This window comes from Remersonia thermophila, chromosome 2, assembly GCF_042764415.1.
Source record: "Remersonia thermophila strain ATCC 22073 chromosome 2, whole genome shotgun sequence".
Classification (NCBI taxonomy): domain Eukaryota; kingdom Fungi; phylum Ascomycota; class Sordariomycetes; order Sordariales; family Chaetomiaceae; genus Remersonia; species Remersonia thermophila.
Genome location: NC_092218.1, coordinates 2,970,302 through 2,985,852, shown reverse-complemented (window position 1 = coordinate 2,985,852; position 15,551 = coordinate 2,970,302). Strand labels below are relative to the sequence as shown.

Below are 15,551 nucleotides of genomic sequence, written 5' to 3'. Positions count from 1 at the left end.
CGAGAGCTTAAAAGCCAAATGAGTTCAAGGGTGGGTCTGGGGCTGAGCGGAAAGAGAAAAAAAAGAGAAAAAACCGAACCCAAGATTCTGAGCTGATGAATCTGGTCAACCCCTGGCACAGACGAATTGGGATTGTGGCGGATATCCCCGATGACCACACAGTATATGCGGAGTACCCGATGAACAACCCAAAGCTGCTAAAGAACTGGGGCGATTCCGCCACTGAGATTCTGCGGCCTTTGCGACCCTGTGCCTCCCATCAAGTGCCGGCTGCTGGATCTCTTCCGTGACTCGGGCAGATCTACCAAATTGCTGAACAGTTGAAGGAATGACTCGCAATGTGGAGAGATCTTCCTGGGTTTGCTTCAATGGACGTGCCCTCAATCTCTCCTTTTCTTTTGAGAAGAAAGAAAGGAGGGGAAAGAATCGGAAAGGACAAAAGCGTCTTGTACAGCATGTAGGATGTGTATTTCCGCACTTGTGTGGACAAGTGAGCTGCCGCAAGGTTACATTGCATAGCAACCACCTTGTCCGGGGATCTTTATTTATACGTCTCGAGAGAGTGTCTATTTCTGGGTGTGCTACCCGTTTTAGCCGCTGCGGAGATGGTCAATAGTCCAGGCACCGCGCGGCTCTTATCGACCTTATGTAAAAGCCATTCGAATCTGTGGTCAGATCGCTGCCATTAGATCGCGAATTGAAATCTGGATCCTGACGACTCTAGATTCACCCATTGTGAAACGTTGAGATTCAACGCAAGACTCGACTACGACTCTGCGCACGAGCGCTATGCACAATTTCGTAATGATGATGACTACCGTGGTATCAACTCGGGTATTTCTCGGAGAGTTCGGCGTCCCGGGTATAATAAAGCTCGCCACTAAGAATCCCCAGGATGCAGCACTGTCCTCCGCTCCGCCCCTTCCACCCAGGGACCAGGTCGACTGCTCCATACCCCACGAGGGCTGTTCTGTCTCAGGGTCTTCGTAAGGCATTGCCGCCCACAGGAGCAACAGGATCGTTGCCCGGCTAAAGCAAGCTGGTGAACAGGGCCTGCCGTTGGGAAGTCGCCGTACCTTGGGTCATTGGGGAGAGATCCGCCATGCGTTGGTAGTTACCAGTCTCGGGACTTCGGCGTGGCATCTCCGAGGCCAGGGGATGCCGTGATCGCTATTATCTCGCCTAGCCTTACAGCCCAGCTGGCCTAGTGGATCCGCATCCGGCTATCATACGGGAAGTGGGCAGTTCCTAGGACTTTTTATCACGCCAAACCCGCACACCCCACTGAACCGCCGCAGTCACCGCCGGCAAATATCGCCTCTGTCATGGGAAGATTCTAGTTCTGCGGCGCGCTTACTCCAGAGATTTAGATATCGATGAACGGAACGGTCTAGGCAGCGTAGCTAGAGTTTCCATCCTCGGTTCCTTGGTGGGTCGAGAACACGTTTCTGTCCGCGCCATGTAGGGCTCGTCGATCCCGTATAACAACCAAAGAGCCTCCTTGTTGGAGAGCTAGCCACGGTCTAAACCTGTATAGTCGTATTCTGCCCGTAGGACTGTATCTCCTAGGGCGCCACCTCCAGGCGCCACTACGCCATGGGTTTCAAGCCTTCACATCTGTACGCCGCGCCGGCCGTCAACCCGGTCACCCTCAAGGCGCAGTCAATACCCTTCCTCAACCCCATTGATCCCTATGGGCGTGTCTTTTTCTTTTCCTGGTTTGGCTTCATGATTGCCTTCTGGGCATGGTACACGTTCCCACCCCTGGTATGATGTTCACCAGCCCCCTCCTCCCCCCCCCCAACACGACAGCAAAGGGTCACAGAAGGGCTGAACGTAGCCAGTTGACCCATACTATCAAAAATGACCTTCACCTGTCATCCGAACAAGTCGCCAACTCCAACATCATATCTCTATGCGCTACGTGAGCACCTACCATGCACACACCATAACCCGCTGACCACGGCGAGCTTGCAAGCTTGCTTGCTAACTGGTGATCAAGGCTCCTCGTCCGCCTCGTCTCTGGTCCGCTATGCGACCGGTACGGCCCCCGAAAGCTATTCGGCGGGCTCCTTCTCGCTGGGTCCGTTCCTCTCGGCCTGGCCCCCCTGGTGCGCAATGCCACCGGCCTTTACCTGAGCCGCTTCTTCATCGGCCTTATTGGCGGCGTCTTTGTTCCCTCTCAAGTCTGGTGCATGGCCTTCTTCGATGACAACGTTGTGGGCACGGCCAACGGTATCGCAGGAGGTTGGGGCGTGGCTGGTGGCGGCGTCACCTATTTGATCATGCCGGCTGTCTACGACGGACTGGTCAGCGGCGGCCATTCCCCGAGCCAGGCATGGCGCCTCACTTTCCTCGTCCCGCTTGCCATGGTAATCACCACGGCCGTCGCGCTTTTGCTGCTCTGCCCGGATGCGCCGACGGGGAAGTGGAGCGACAGACATATCCGAGTCCAGGATGTCATAACCACGGAGAGCGGTTCTGAGACGGACCAAACCATCGTCGTTGACGGCCCCGGGGGCATCAAGGCCCAGCCCATTCTGGGTCCTCTACCACCTAAGCAGACGCTCCTCGCCGCCGCCAACATCAACGCTGGCTCCCGATCTGACCTGTCCAACACCCTCAGCCCGCTGGGGGCAACCACCGCCACTCCAATACCGACAGAAAAGGAATCGCGACCACCCTCGCCAGCCCGGCCTCAACCCCGATTCACAACCACGGACACGCATCCCCGCGCAAACCTCCTCTCCCTCCAAACCGCCTTCCATATGCTCTGCTACGGTTGCACCTTTGGCTCCGAGCTCGCCATCAACGCCGTCCTCTCCTCCTACTACGCCGCGACCTTCCCCTCCCTCTCGCAAACCACCGCGTCCAACTATGCCGCCATGTTCGGCTTTCTGGACTTTGTCGCGCGACCGCTCGGCGGCATCGTTTCAGACCTGCTGTATCGCTTCGCTTCCCGGTCCAAGCACCGCAAGCTTGCGGATCCGGACTCGGCGCTGTGGTTCAAGAAAGGCTGGGTTACGCTTTGCACCCTCGGCGCCGGCGCCATGCTCGTGATTGTTGGTCGGCTGTATGATGGGCCTAGCTCCGGCAACAGCGAAGGCGGCGCCGTGGCGCTCATCGCCCTTGCCGCCGTCTTCATGCAGGCCAGCAGCGGTGCCAACTTCAGCCTCCTGCCGCACGTGCCAGATCCTCTCAAGGTTGGCGCGCTGGCAGGGCTGACGGGGGCGTCGGGGAACCTTGGAGGAGTGATTTTTGCCATTGTGTTTCGCTTCATGGATGGCGGGGAGGGGTATGCCAAGGGGTTTTGGGTCATTGGGCTGGTGAATCTTGCGGTGGCGGTGGGAGCGGGCTGGATACCGCCTTTGCCTTCGCCGAAGAGAGTCAAGGATGGGGCTACGAAGTAAAATTCCCCGGCCCAAGGGGTGTGTTCTACTTTGGGTTTCCTGTATATATATTTCGTCGTAGTCTCACCTCAATCACATGGGACAGACCACTGTATGGTTGATATCTTGGTATTGAGGTTTAGGGGAAATATGGATCCCAGACTCTCTCAGCAGGGCTACAAAGACGCGCCCTTTTGCTCGCATCACACACACACACACGATTTCTTACTCCTTTAGGTGTTCAGTTCTGATCAGTTTCGCGGCAGGGTGTGTTAATTCTACAAAGCCTCCTCACCTATAATATCTTCTCGATCACACCCTGCCGCATTCCCCACCGCCGCCCCCCTTCCGACCACCCCACCTTACATCTGCACCTCGGCGCCCCAACCCCTCACACGGACGCCATTCACCGCTCTCATAACGGAGAGCCACACCATCTGCACAGCCTCAGAAATCTTGAGCCGGACCAGCGACGGGTTAAACACACCAAGCCGGTCCTTAAACTCCTGACCTTCCCACTGCCATGGCGACGGGGCCTCGGTCCACTCGGCCCGGCCCACGGCCACCTTGGACGCCTTGTACTCCTCCCAAAACGCCGCGAACCCCTTGCGGCTGATGGTCGTCTTGGAGATGTACGCCTCGTCCAGGTACGCGTTGAGCGCCATGACATGGCGCCAGTCCACGCGGCCCGTACCCGACCCGTGAAGGAGCAGCACGCTGGTCATGAAGGGTCCGTACGCATACGGGCAGATGATGCGGGCGGTGGGGGGGAGGATGTCAAGGACCTCAGCGCTGACGGCGACAGGACGGTTCTCCTTGTCCTCGTCGTCGTCGTCGCAGCCGGCGCCCGCATCATCACCGTCGGGAAGAGAGAGCAGCTCCCGCGGCTCGCAGACCAGGCCGAGGTACTTCATGTTGTTGTCCTTCCACAGAGTGCACTGGGGCTCGGCGCCGGCCGGGTTGGCCGGGCGGAGGTACCAGCGCAGGCCGAGGAGGAAGGGAATTGCGCAGATGTAGTCTGGCCGGACGGAAGGGCGCAGGGGGCAGTGCACGCTCTCGAAGCGCTTGGGGACGCCCACGGCCTGGTTGATTCCCGGGGCGATGTCGTTGATGCGCAGGGCGGGGATGGTCTCATCGCGGAACCGCTGCGGCACGGAAAGGCAGAGGCCGTCGCGGCGCTCGAGGTAGCGCACGAGCGTGTGCAGGTCCCGCGCGGTCACGTCGCGTGTCTGTAGCGGAGCCTCGTTGGGGAGGGTGAGCTCCGAGAAGAAGATGATGGGACCAAATCGGGCACTGGAGAGGCACAGCGGTTAGCCAACAGGCCGGCGTTGAGAGAGAAGGTACAGGAGCCAACCAACCGCACAAAGCCTGGTCCGAGCAAGGCGTTGAGGCTCCGGTTCACAACCCTTGGGTCCGGTTTCTCGCTGGGTCCGTGGTAGTTGTCGATGTCGTAGGTGACAAGAGTCAAGGCGCGACCGATACGGCTGTGTGTCATGCGGATTAGAATTGGGTTCTGCCACCCGAACAGTCCAAGCCCTTCAAGCAGAGCGCCTAAGACTCACCGGTCAGGAAGGACCATGGCCGCATCGATGACTTCCTGCTTCTTGTACTGAAAAATGCCCTGAATGCCCTTCGTCGTGCCGTACGTCAGGAGATCCGCGTGGTTGTTCAACCACCAGTCACCCTGGTCAGTCTTGTGGCGGATGGCCCAGTGGAACTGGAGCTTGTGCTCAAAGGCCGGAAAGAAGAGAATTCGATGATGCTCCGGGGTGGGCCGCTTGTCGTCGGCAAAGTCGCCCGCAAGCTGGCCGCAGATGTGCTTGTGGATGGCCCAGTCGGCGAGCTGGCATTCGCGCGAGCAGTACCCGGTGAGGCAAGCTTGACACTTCTTCATGCCGGGATTGTCGCACGAGGCGCAGAGGGTGTCTACGTCGCCCTCATGGTCGTTGCGGTCGATATCTACGGCCAGCATGCCGAGCGCCTCGTCCTTGGTATAGTCCAAAGGCGGCAAAACGTGCGCCTCGTAGTGGCTGTTGTACAGCACAGAGTCCGGCTTCCACTCCACCAGGCCGATCTGCAGCATCTCCTTGACTTGGCCGGGGCTTGACGCCTCGCTCATGGTGTCGAGCTTGACAATGTCTGCGCTGCGAACCTCGCTGGTCTCGCAGAGAGGGCTCTTGTCGGCAGAAATGAGGGCGGCAATCTGCGTCATCGAGTCCCGCTCATCTTGGACCTGGCCGGTCTGAGCAACCTGCTTGACGTCGGCATGGATAGCCTCCTTAACTTTGGCATCTGCCAAAACTTGAGCAGTGTGACCGGACTTGGTGACGGCTGCGCCGTTCGTCTCCCCGTTGCCACTCACGGGGCTCTTGTCGGAACCGGCAGGAAGTCGGGCTTCCGCGGCGGTGGTCGGCTGAGGCTCGGTTGAGGCAACGGGGGCGGCGTCAGCATCGACAAACGTCACCTCCTTGGCTTTGGTCTGAGCAATGTTCTTGATGGCGTTATTGGTCTTCGCAATGTCAACACCGTCCTCATCGCCAGTCTTGCTCATGGCGATGTCGCTGTCGTCGGTGGTCATCATCGAGCCCTCGGCAGCGGCGGTCGAGTGGGTTTCGGTCAAAGGTCCCAAGACCGGGCCAGCTCCAGCATCCACAGAGACAGCCCCCGCTGTAGGAGCCTCTCCATCATGGTCAGGGGACTCCATTTGCTGCCGCAGAGAAGGCTGTTGATAATAAAAGCGCCGAAGGGAGAAAGGTGAAAGGCGAGACATGCTGGGAAGATTTCGCCAACCGTCCATTCTGTTGATGACAGAGACTGAAAAGTTTGGCAAAGCTCGACTTCTTTGACTAGCCCTAGGGCACCAGAATTCAGAATTTCAAAAGCTACGAAGCAGGAGAATGGCTTGAAGCCGGACGAGGGGCGACCGGACCCGCGCGGGTCCGGCTTGACCGCGGCCAATAACGCGGAGGAGCACCATCAGCATGATACGGAGTGGGATACAAGACACCACAGACGGTCCCTTAGAAGTCCTAATTCTGAGCAGTCACAGTATGGCCCAGGAAGGCGCCTCAAGAGGGGAGTGTGTCCAAGGTGAAGGTGGGAAGAGGTTCCGAGTCCATTCAGGGGCTGGCCTCAACAGATGGCTCTGTCTGAGAATTCTCGGTTTGAACTGGCTAAAGAATTACAAGGTACATTCATGGAGTACATATAAGGGGTTCCTAGCTTTCAAGGTGCTGCTAAGGTATAGCATTATCACTTCTCTACCATGGCCCTCTCCTTGAAGTGATGAAAGGGGGCGCCTTTGGAAAAGGGGGTGGTCCGTGCGCAAAGTAAACAAATCGCTGGTTACAGACAGCAACGCGCCAAGGCTTTCCCGGCCGCCGCCCCACAGCAGCTTTTCTTTATCGATAAGCATGACTTGTGATTTTCTTGAGAGCGCCATGTCCGGAGTCTGCAAGCGCAAATCACCATCACCATCACCAACCATACCTACGCTTGTGATCGCCATTCCGGTCGCAACAATGCTGCGTCAAATGTGAGTCGCATTGCCCGGGCCTACATCTTTTTGAGCACGAAACGCAGCTAACCGGATCCCTGCAGAAAACCCCGGAATGCCCGCTCCAAGCGCGCGCTGGAGAAGCGTGCGCCAAAGATCGTCGAGAACCCCAAGACGGCTCTCTTCTTGCGCGGCACCTCGTGCAGCCAGATCGTATGTTTCTCATGCATGGCCCTTTGCTGGCACACCGTGAGTCCGAGGGCGTACGCTAACGCAAGCTACCATCCAGACCCAAGATGCCATGGCCGACCTCTACTCCTTGAGGCAAACCCATGCGAAGCGCTTCACCAAGAAGAATCCCAGTATGTTCCATACCCTTCATCGGCCATGGTATCCTCCCCTTGCAAAAGCCTCGGCCAGCCGCTGACTGTTGTCCTTTTTTTTTTTCCCCTCTTTGCAGTCCACCCCTTCGAAGACTCTTCCTCCCTCGCCTTCTTCTCCGAGAAGAACGACTGCAGCCTCCTCCTGTTCGGCAGCAGCAACAAGAAGCGCCCGCACACCATCACCTTCGTCCGGACCTTTGACCACAAGATCCTCGACATGCTCGAGTTCTGCCTCGACCCGGAGACCTTCCGGACCATTTCGCAGTTCAAGACGGAAAAGATCCCCGTCGGCATGCGCCCGCTGATGGTGTTCGCCGGGACCGCCTTCGAGTCCCCCGTCCCCAACGAGTACACCACGGCCAAGTCCATGCTCATCGACTTCTTCCGGGGCGAGCCCTCGGACAAGATCGACGTCGAAGGCCTGCGCTACTGCGTGGTGGTGACGTGCGACGAGCCCACGGGCTCGGCGTCGTCCTCCGCCGACCCCTCCGCCAAGCCCGTCCTCCGCCTGCGCTGCTACGCCATCCGGACCCGCCGCTCCGGCCACAAGCTGCCGCGGGTCGAGCTCGAGGAGCACGGCCCGCGCATGGACTTCCGCCTGGGCCGGGTCCAGCAGCCCGACGAGGCGCTGCTCAAGGAGGCGATGCGGCGCGCCAAGAACCCCAACGAGGAGCGGACCAAGAAGAACATCTCGACCGACTCCATGGGCGACAAGATCGGTCGCATTCACGTGGGCAAGATCGATTTGAGCGGGCTGCAGACGAGGAAGATGAAGGGGTTGAAGCGGGGGAGGGATCAGCAGGCGGAAGATGGGGAGGACGAGGAAGAGGCGGCGGTCCGAGACAAGCAGACGAAGAGGAAGAGGAAGGTGGATGTGTAAGAGGGAGAAAGAGAGGATTGGTGAGATGGAGAGTGCAAAGGAGGGAGAAGAGGGCGGGTGGGTCTGGTGGTGTGCCTGCGTTTTGATTCACGGCTGTCGACAAGAAACCAAAAAGGCAAGGAGGCGTTTGGAGTTCCGACGTACAACGGCGCCATTATTTTTTGTTTTGCACTTACGATATCTCTGCGCTCCTAGCTACAGTAGATGGTATCCGATATCGTGTACATGGCTTCGTCAGCCGCAGCACCGCGACCGAGCCCGTTGTCCAAAAGTGGAGATAGAATTCTTCCTCTTCTCCCAAAGATGGGCGCTTGTGATATATACCAGAACACAGAGTACATGCCCTCCACGCATAAGACCCAATTGGAGATTCGCCTCAAACGCCTTCGCTAAAGCTTCCCTCGCAGACAGAGAGTACCCAACCAGCCACTCTTCCCAAGATGAGCTCCTCCCAATAACGCCGCTGCTGCCGATAGCAGTAGATATCCCACATAGCCGTACCGAGCTAGATGCCTGAGGCATCGCTCCCCCCAGCCCCTCTCGGCCCTCGCTTCAGATTCAGCAATCCTCTCCCATCTTTCCATCGGTGAAAGCGACCTTGCTCAGCACATCCCCCCCAATCCAAGACCTCCCAGCTCGTTGTCTCTTCTCAAACGCTTCCTCTCCTCTCCTCTTCTTTCTCTCCATCACCCATGCGGCCCCGGCGGCGGCGGCGACGACGGCGCAGAGTCGGGCACCGGAGGTATGCTCTGCACCGCGCTCGTCATCTGGCTGACCAGCTCGATGTGCCTCACAAACCCGCCCGTTCTTTCCTGGTTTTCCTGCAACGTCTTCTCTTCCTGGTACCAATCCGCGCCCCAAATCTCGGGGGGCACCGGAGGCTCCACCACGCCATCCTTGCCGGATGGCTGCTGCCCTGGCGGAGGCTCGTACAAGGCAATCCTCATGGCCCACTCCAAGTGCGGCCACCACGTCCTGTAGGCGTCCGCGCCGAAGTAGTCCGAGTTGAAAAGCGACACGACGCCGAGAACCTCGCGGCGGGCCATGCCGTGGAGCCACCAGATCGAGTCCATGGATCTCAGGAGGGCAAAGAAGCAGGCGAGGATGGCGAGGGCGCGCGGGCGGCGTTCTTCGAGCAGCTCGATGAAGCGACGCGACACGGTGGCGGGGAAGGCTAGGGGCGCGCCCTTGTGCGGGATCTTGTGGGCCCAGTTGAGGACGGCGACGGCATGCTGGTAGGCTTGGCGGGTTGAGGCGATGAGCTCGGCAGTGGCGGGGGAGGGTTGTTTTGGGGTTTGTGACGGTGGTGGCGGCGGCGGTGGTGGTTGTTGTCGTGGTTGTTGCGGTGGTGGTGCGGATGGTGGTTGAGGGTAGGCCGCCGATGGGGTGTTGGGCGTGAGCGGGACGCCCTGGCCCGGGACCGGCTGCACGCAAGATGCAGAAGAGTCTCCGGCCATGGCGGCAAGCTCCTCGTCGAGGCCATCCAGGAGGTGGCCGAAGAAGGTGTTGGGACCGGCGCTGAAGTCGAGCTGCAGGACGGCCTGCGAGTTGATGACTTGGGTCACGACTGGGCTCCCGCGCAGGTACTGCCACGAGGCGGCGGTGATGGCCTTGACGCCCTGGAAGGCGTGAAACCACGAGAAGGGAATGGTGTAGCAGCCCGAAGGGTGGTTCCGGCCGCGGGCGGCGTCGGCATCGATATCCATGCCCTCATCCTTCATGAACACGCGGGTGGCGGTGGCCTGAAAGGCGATCAGAGCCGACGTGAGGAAGAGCGACTCGGCGTTGGTGGGGTTGATGCCCTTGGTCAGGGCGGCGCTGTACTCGGCCAGCGAGGCCGCCATGTAGGCGTGGGAGGCGCGCACGAGCTCCCTGTCGTGGGGCATGGTGCTGCGGAGGTGCAGGGCAGCGACGGCGAGAATGGCATCGGCGAGGTGCTGCGAGCCCGAGAAGGCGAGGTTGGGCACCGTGATCTTCCAGATGTCCTCGGTAACGGGGGCCGTAAAGGTGAAGGTCTTGCAGGTCAGGGCAGTGTACTGGTGCATCAGGCGAAGCTCGAGCAGCCGATGGCCTGGAGGCGTGGTCTGTGAGACGACAGGGGTCGGCATGGGCCGGCACAGGGGCGCGGCGGCGGGCGAGGAGGCATGGTGGGTGGAGGCGACGGAGGCGGCGCGGGAGAAACGAGCCACCTGGGGGTGTGGTGAGCCGTAGTAGTAGGTGGCGGTCGAAGCGGGAGTGGAAGGGGACCGGGCGGCGTTGGTGGCGGCGGCAGCCTGCAGCTCCATCAGGACCTCGGGGTACTCAAAGTCGCACTTGACACCATGCTTGACGCAGTTGCCGCATCGCGGGTGGACTTCGTCGCACTTGATCTTCCGGGCCTTGCACCGCCGACAGCCGGTCCGGGATTTCTTGTGGGAGCGGCGCGGCGGCATGCTCTTGTTCGTCGCGACGGCGAGCTATGGAGACGGTGGGTTACCGGGAAGGGCAAGGAGAAGGATGCGGGCCTGGTTCGCGGTTATCTGGTGTGTCGGGAGGCCTGGAGCGTGTGACGCGGCGTGTCGTGGTTCCTTTCGGCCCTGTCTGCCGGCTGTCGGGGTGTGCTTCTTTCCATGCTCCTCGCGCTGCACAGCGAGGCCCAATGGAACTCTTCCAGAGGGGGGAGGGGCGGATGCGCCGAAAAGACCACGAGAGCACGCAGCAGCCGCGTGTAGAAGGTAGTTAGGAACCGTCCTGGCGCGGAGGAGGAGGAGAAGGAGGAGAAGGAAGACGTGGTGGTGATGGTGGTGATGGCTTGGGAACAAAGTCGCGTGTGATTCAAGGTGCTTGGATGTTGTTGTAGAGGTGGAGGCGGAGGCGGAAACGCAGGTCCACGATTGGGCAGCTTCTGGGGTCCCTCATCCCAAGCAGGAGCGCCGACGAAGTTGGGGTCCCCACCCTCCCCCGGGCTCTTTCCGCCCCCTACCCGCCCCTAACTTGGGCTGGTGAGCCGGACCGACCAATCATCGCCAACGGTGCAAGGCCAGGGGAAACCCGGGCCTCTTCCGTGGAACCAACACACAAGATCGTCCAGGTCCAAGCACTCAAAAATGGAAATCTGGTTACCAAAACGGCTTTTATTGTGTTCACTTTGACAAACACCTCCAGAGACAGCAAAGAAAACACGCTCCATCGGACTGCGCTCCGTAGGCCGATGGACCTAACTACCTTGGGTATAGAAACCCCCCTCCTCCAACCGCTGGAGAGCCCTGTCGAGTGTGCAGCCTGGCAGACTGGACTCCTGAAAGAGGGATAGGGGGAAGCGGGAGGGCGGGAGGGCGGGAGATTTCCGTCGCGTTGGTCCAAGGAGGTTTGTTGTGTTGTTCAACACTTGAGCGCTCGAACCCCTTAAACTTGCATCGGACGTCTCGGCTCTTCAACTCCTCCCGCGGCGCCAGTTCAATGTCTTCCATTTCTATGTACTGCGTACTGCGTACATACTGAGCACATATAGTACTGGGTTGGTCTCACAATCATAACCTTGTCAAGCAAGAGCTGCGGAGATGCTGCCGAGCAAGAGGTGGAGCATTGCCAACAATGTCATCCAACTGACCAAGACCGTGTCACCTCCAGCCATGTCCAAGACGGCAACCGTTTCTTACCTCCATCGAGATGCTCCTCGAGCCCCTCCGGTCTTGAGGTTTGGAAACATGCCAGCTGCGCCTTGGTTGAGTTCGGAAATGACATGGAGAGTGGCAACAGGAGCCAACCTGGAAGCATCGGAAATACCGGCGCTCTGTGTCCCAATCGTGGGTGGCCTGGAACTCGAAAGCGGTGCAACTTCCAATCCGACCTGGAGGGACATGACATGGATGCAGCCCTGTCCGGGCCGTTCTTGGGACCAGCTTTGGTGACTGTTACGGACCCATTCCTCGTTGCATCTCAGCTTCGTCCTCATACCGCCCGCCATGGATCATCCGGCACGCCGACAAGAAGCACCCGATAGCCGTCCTAGCCGCTTGGTCTCGCGAGGGCGCCCTTCCCGCCATATTTTTAGACTCGACACAAAAACACCACCAGAAAATCTCTGTTGCAAGACCCAAGGGCTTTGTAAGCCGGCTGGTGCACCCCGCAGATCGGGGCCTCGGAATGCAACGCTGCTTTGAGCCACGCGTTCCGGACAGAACGGGATCCATCATCCGCGTTGCCATTGGCTTCCATGTGCGGTGTAAGGTCGGAGATGACCTCATCGATCCGCGAATCTCCCTGCTTATCGCACAACTGGAATCATAATTTTTTCCCTCTTTTCCCCAAACAACACTCCACCGATGCGGCTCGCTGCGGTCTGTGACGGCATTAAATTCTTCAAGACGGTGCATCGCATGGCGCATCGCATGGCGCATCGCATGGCCCAAGTGCGGAGATGCAAACCTTGCCCTCCTCCTCGCCTCCAGCACGAGCGGCTCGGCATCGGCCATGCCTCTTCCGCTCGGGGATGACCCAGAGGCCACGGCCAGATCCTGTGCGACGCTATCGGTGTGAAATGCCGCCATGCAGGTAACAAGTAGGTAACAGATAATGGAATCGAACGGATGGTGAGGCGCCTGACCGCCGACGCCCCTCTCCTCGGGATCCGCTCGGACGGCGGAGCTGGATCGGGGTTCAGGGGGGGAGGGGTTGCATGTTTCTCGGTGCGCCCCTCCTGTGCTACACTGCGCCAAGTAGTCGCCGACGCGGGGCAGTGCCGACGCCGCCTGATTGGAAATGCTGCATGTATGCGGATGAAAGCGATGGAGGGGTAACTATTTTGTAAGTCGGTGACGTGAGAAATCAGTGCTACGCCGGGCCAAACGTCTCCAAGGAGGATGGATTTCCCCACGGCCCGGGCAGAGCAAATGTCGCATTAGGTACGGCGGCAAGCACGGCGGTTTAAAACAATGGGCGCGCCGTGTCCTCTTGAGCCGAGTCAAGAAAAAAGTTTTTGGTCAGGAACCGGGTCGATGGCGCAATCGCACCACTAAGACACAAAAAGCACACCAGCGGCAGATTGCTACCTTTTCGTGTCTGCTTTGTATGCTCCGCTACCGACCGTAGCCGGGTCGATTAAATATTTCTGCCCGCTCATAACCCCCCGCCCTCTTCTCCCTCCGGCCCCCCCAAACCTCCTCCCCATACAGTACAACCCCCCACGCTTCTCGTGCGGTCCATCCTGCTGCTCGAGGCCGGCCATTGACCAAACAGAGCCCGTCATCGCTCGTCAAGTCGTCTTCTGAACCAGACGCTCGGTGTCGCTGTGACATACACGCACACACACACACACACACACACACACACCTACCTCCTTGCGTATGCGCCACGCCCCTCCCCCCCATCCCTCGTTCCGGCAGCTTTATACAAAAAAAGCCACACCCTCGGCCCTCCAGTCGCCATGACGCACTCGAACCATCCCATCACCACGCCGCCCCGGGCGCCGTCGCCCGTCCAGGGTTTCGGCACTCTGGCCGTGCACGCCGGGTCGCCGCACGACCCTTCGACCGGCGCCGTCATCCCCGCCATCTCGCTGTCCACCACCTTCGCCCAGACCTCGGTCGGCAAGCCCGTCGGCGCCTTTGAGTACAGCCGCAGCGACAACCCGAACCGTGCCAACTTCGAGACCATGGTGGCCGCCCTGGAGCACGCCAAGCACGCCCTGGCCTTCTCATCGGGCAGCGCCGCCACCACCGTCATCCTGCAGTCCCTGGCCGCCGGTTCCCACGTCATCTCGGTCTCGGACGTCTACGGCGGCACCCACCGCTACTTCACGCAGGTGGCCAAGGCCCACGGCGTCAAGGTGACCTTCACCCCGGAGATCGAGGTCGACATCCGCGACCACATCACCGAGGCCACCAAGCTCGTCTGGATCGAGTCCCCCTCCAACCCCACCCTCCGCCTCGTCGACATCCGCGCCGTCGCCACCCAGGCCCACGAGCACGGCATCCTGGTCGTGGTCGACAACACCTTCCTCTCCCCCTACATCCAGAACCCCCTCGACCACGGCGCCGACATTGTCGTCCACTCCGTCACCAAGTACATCAACGGCCACTCGGACGTGGTCATGGGCGTGGCCGCCTTCAACAGCGACGAGCTCCTGCGCCGCCTCGCCTTCCTCCAAAACGCCCTCGGCGCCGTCCCGTCCCCCTTTGACTGCTGGCTCGCCCACCGCGGCGCCAAGACGCTGCACCTCCGCGCCCGCGAGGCCACCCGCAACGCCACCGCCGTCGCCCACGCCCTCGAGGCGAGCCCCCACGTCATCGCCGTCAACTACCCGGGCCTCGACAGCCACCCGCACCGCGCCATCGCGAAGCGCCAGCACCGCGACGGCATGGGCGGCGGCATGCTTTCCTTCCGCATCCGCGGCGGCCACGCCGCCGCCGAGCGCTTCTGCCAGCTGACCCGCATCTTCACCCTCGCCGAGTCGCTGGGCGGCGTCGAGTCGCTGTGCGAGGTGCCCAGCAGCATGACGCACGCCGGCATCCCCAAGGAGCAGCGCGAGGCGGTCGGCGTGTTTGACGACCTGGTCCGCATCAGCTGCGGCGTCGAGGATGCCGAGGACCTCAAGAACGACGTGCTGCAGGCCCTGGAGAGGGCGGTGGCCGAGGCGGAAGCGGGGAAGCTGGTGCCCGAGAAGGCGAACGGCACGAATGGTGTGAACGGGGTGAACGGGGCCAACGGAGCCAACGGGCACTAGCAGGTTTGAACCCCTAGGGAGCGGGAAGGGCTTGGTTGTGGGGAGCGGGATAGAGAAGGGAGTAAGGGGGATGATACGGGCGGAAGACAATACCATTTCTCTTTGGTTCTTTTTTTTTCTTTCATGTTGATTTTCATTTTTTTTTTCTTCTGTTTGGGCTGTCGGCTATGGTGGTTCATGATTTCCTACGGCTCGTCAGGCGATAGATGGCATGGCATTGCGACACACTCTTGCTTTTTGCATGGCTACATCTCCTTCTTGGGCTCATCAATATCGGATGAACAAAAAAGCCACCCATGTTTATTGACACCATCTCGAGTCGTCAGGCTCAGGGTCGTTGCATCGATTCGCATCGGGGGGAGATCTCTGAAAAAGAAAAAAAAGAGACATTCCATCATCTCGGGTTACTGCGTACTATACATACTATACACATACTCGGTAGACGAGAGCCCCTCGCAATGAGACATGTTTCAGTCCTCATCATCGTCACCGTTCATTTGTCCGCTGCTGTTTGTCTTTTTGATCTGACGATGCCCAGGCCCTCACATCGAGATGGGCGGTCCGAAGGCTTGTTCCAGATGGAGCACAATACGACGCGCAACGATTAAGACGTCATTTCTCTCCGAATTGAGTCATCGTGCGATCCATGGATCACTCGTCTACCACCATCTTGCCTCTGCCTACCAACCTACCTTGTCTG

General features: G+C 59.7%; 5 protein-coding genes across 5 annotated transcripts; 3 read left to right on the top strand and 2 right to left on the bottom strand.

Moving 5' to 3' along the window:
* Positions 1–1,596: 1,596 nt before the first annotated feature.
* On the top strand, positions 1,597–3,410 carry VTJ83DRAFT_2277 (uncharacterized protein; the record flags this gene model as incomplete). Its single annotated transcript, XM_071008529.1, has 3 exons — positions 1,597–1,767; positions 1,845–1,924; positions 2,003–3,410. The coding sequence occupies 3 exons, from the start codon at positions 1,597–1,599 to the stop codon at positions 3,408–3,410; spliced, it is 1,659 nt and encodes a 552-aa protein (XP_070868817.1).
* A 341-nt stretch (positions 3,411–3,751) lies between these two features.
* On the bottom strand, positions 3,752–6,186 carry VTJ83DRAFT_2276 (uncharacterized protein; the record flags this gene model as incomplete). The annotated part of the gene is made up of 3 exons (XM_071008528.1): positions 3,752–4,682; positions 4,748–4,873; positions 4,952–6,186. The coding sequence occupies 3 exons, from the start codon at positions 6,184–6,186 to the stop codon at positions 3,752–3,754; spliced, it is 2,292 nt and encodes a 763-aa protein (XP_070868816.1).
* A 724-nt stretch (positions 6,187–6,910) lies between these two features.
* Positions 6,911–8,148, top strand: VTJ83DRAFT_2275 (uncharacterized protein; the record flags this gene model as incomplete). The annotated part of the gene is made up of 4 exons (XM_071008527.1): positions 6,911–6,924; positions 6,990–7,098; positions 7,175–7,247; positions 7,346–8,148. 4 exons carry the CDS (start codon positions 6,911–6,913, stop codon positions 8,146–8,148), a joined length of 999 nt encoding a protein of 332 aa, XP_070868815.1.
* Positions 8,149–8,834: 686 nt separating this feature from the next.
* Positions 8,835–10,580, bottom strand: VTJ83DRAFT_2274 (uncharacterized protein; the record flags this gene model as incomplete). Its single annotated transcript, XM_071008526.1, has 1 exon — positions 8,835–10,580. The coding sequence occupies one exon, from the start codon at positions 10,578–10,580 to the stop codon at positions 8,835–8,837; it is 1,746 nt and encodes a 581-aa protein (XP_070868814.1).
* A 2,972-nt stretch (positions 10,581–13,552) lies between these two features.
* On the top strand, positions 13,553–14,851 carry VTJ83DRAFT_2273 (uncharacterized protein; the record flags this gene model as incomplete). Its single annotated transcript, XM_071008525.1, has 1 exon — positions 13,553–14,851. The coding sequence occupies one exon, from the start codon at positions 13,553–13,555 to the stop codon at positions 14,849–14,851; it is 1,299 nt and encodes a 432-aa protein (XP_070868813.1).
* Between the last annotated feature and the right edge of the window lie 700 nt (positions 14,852–15,551).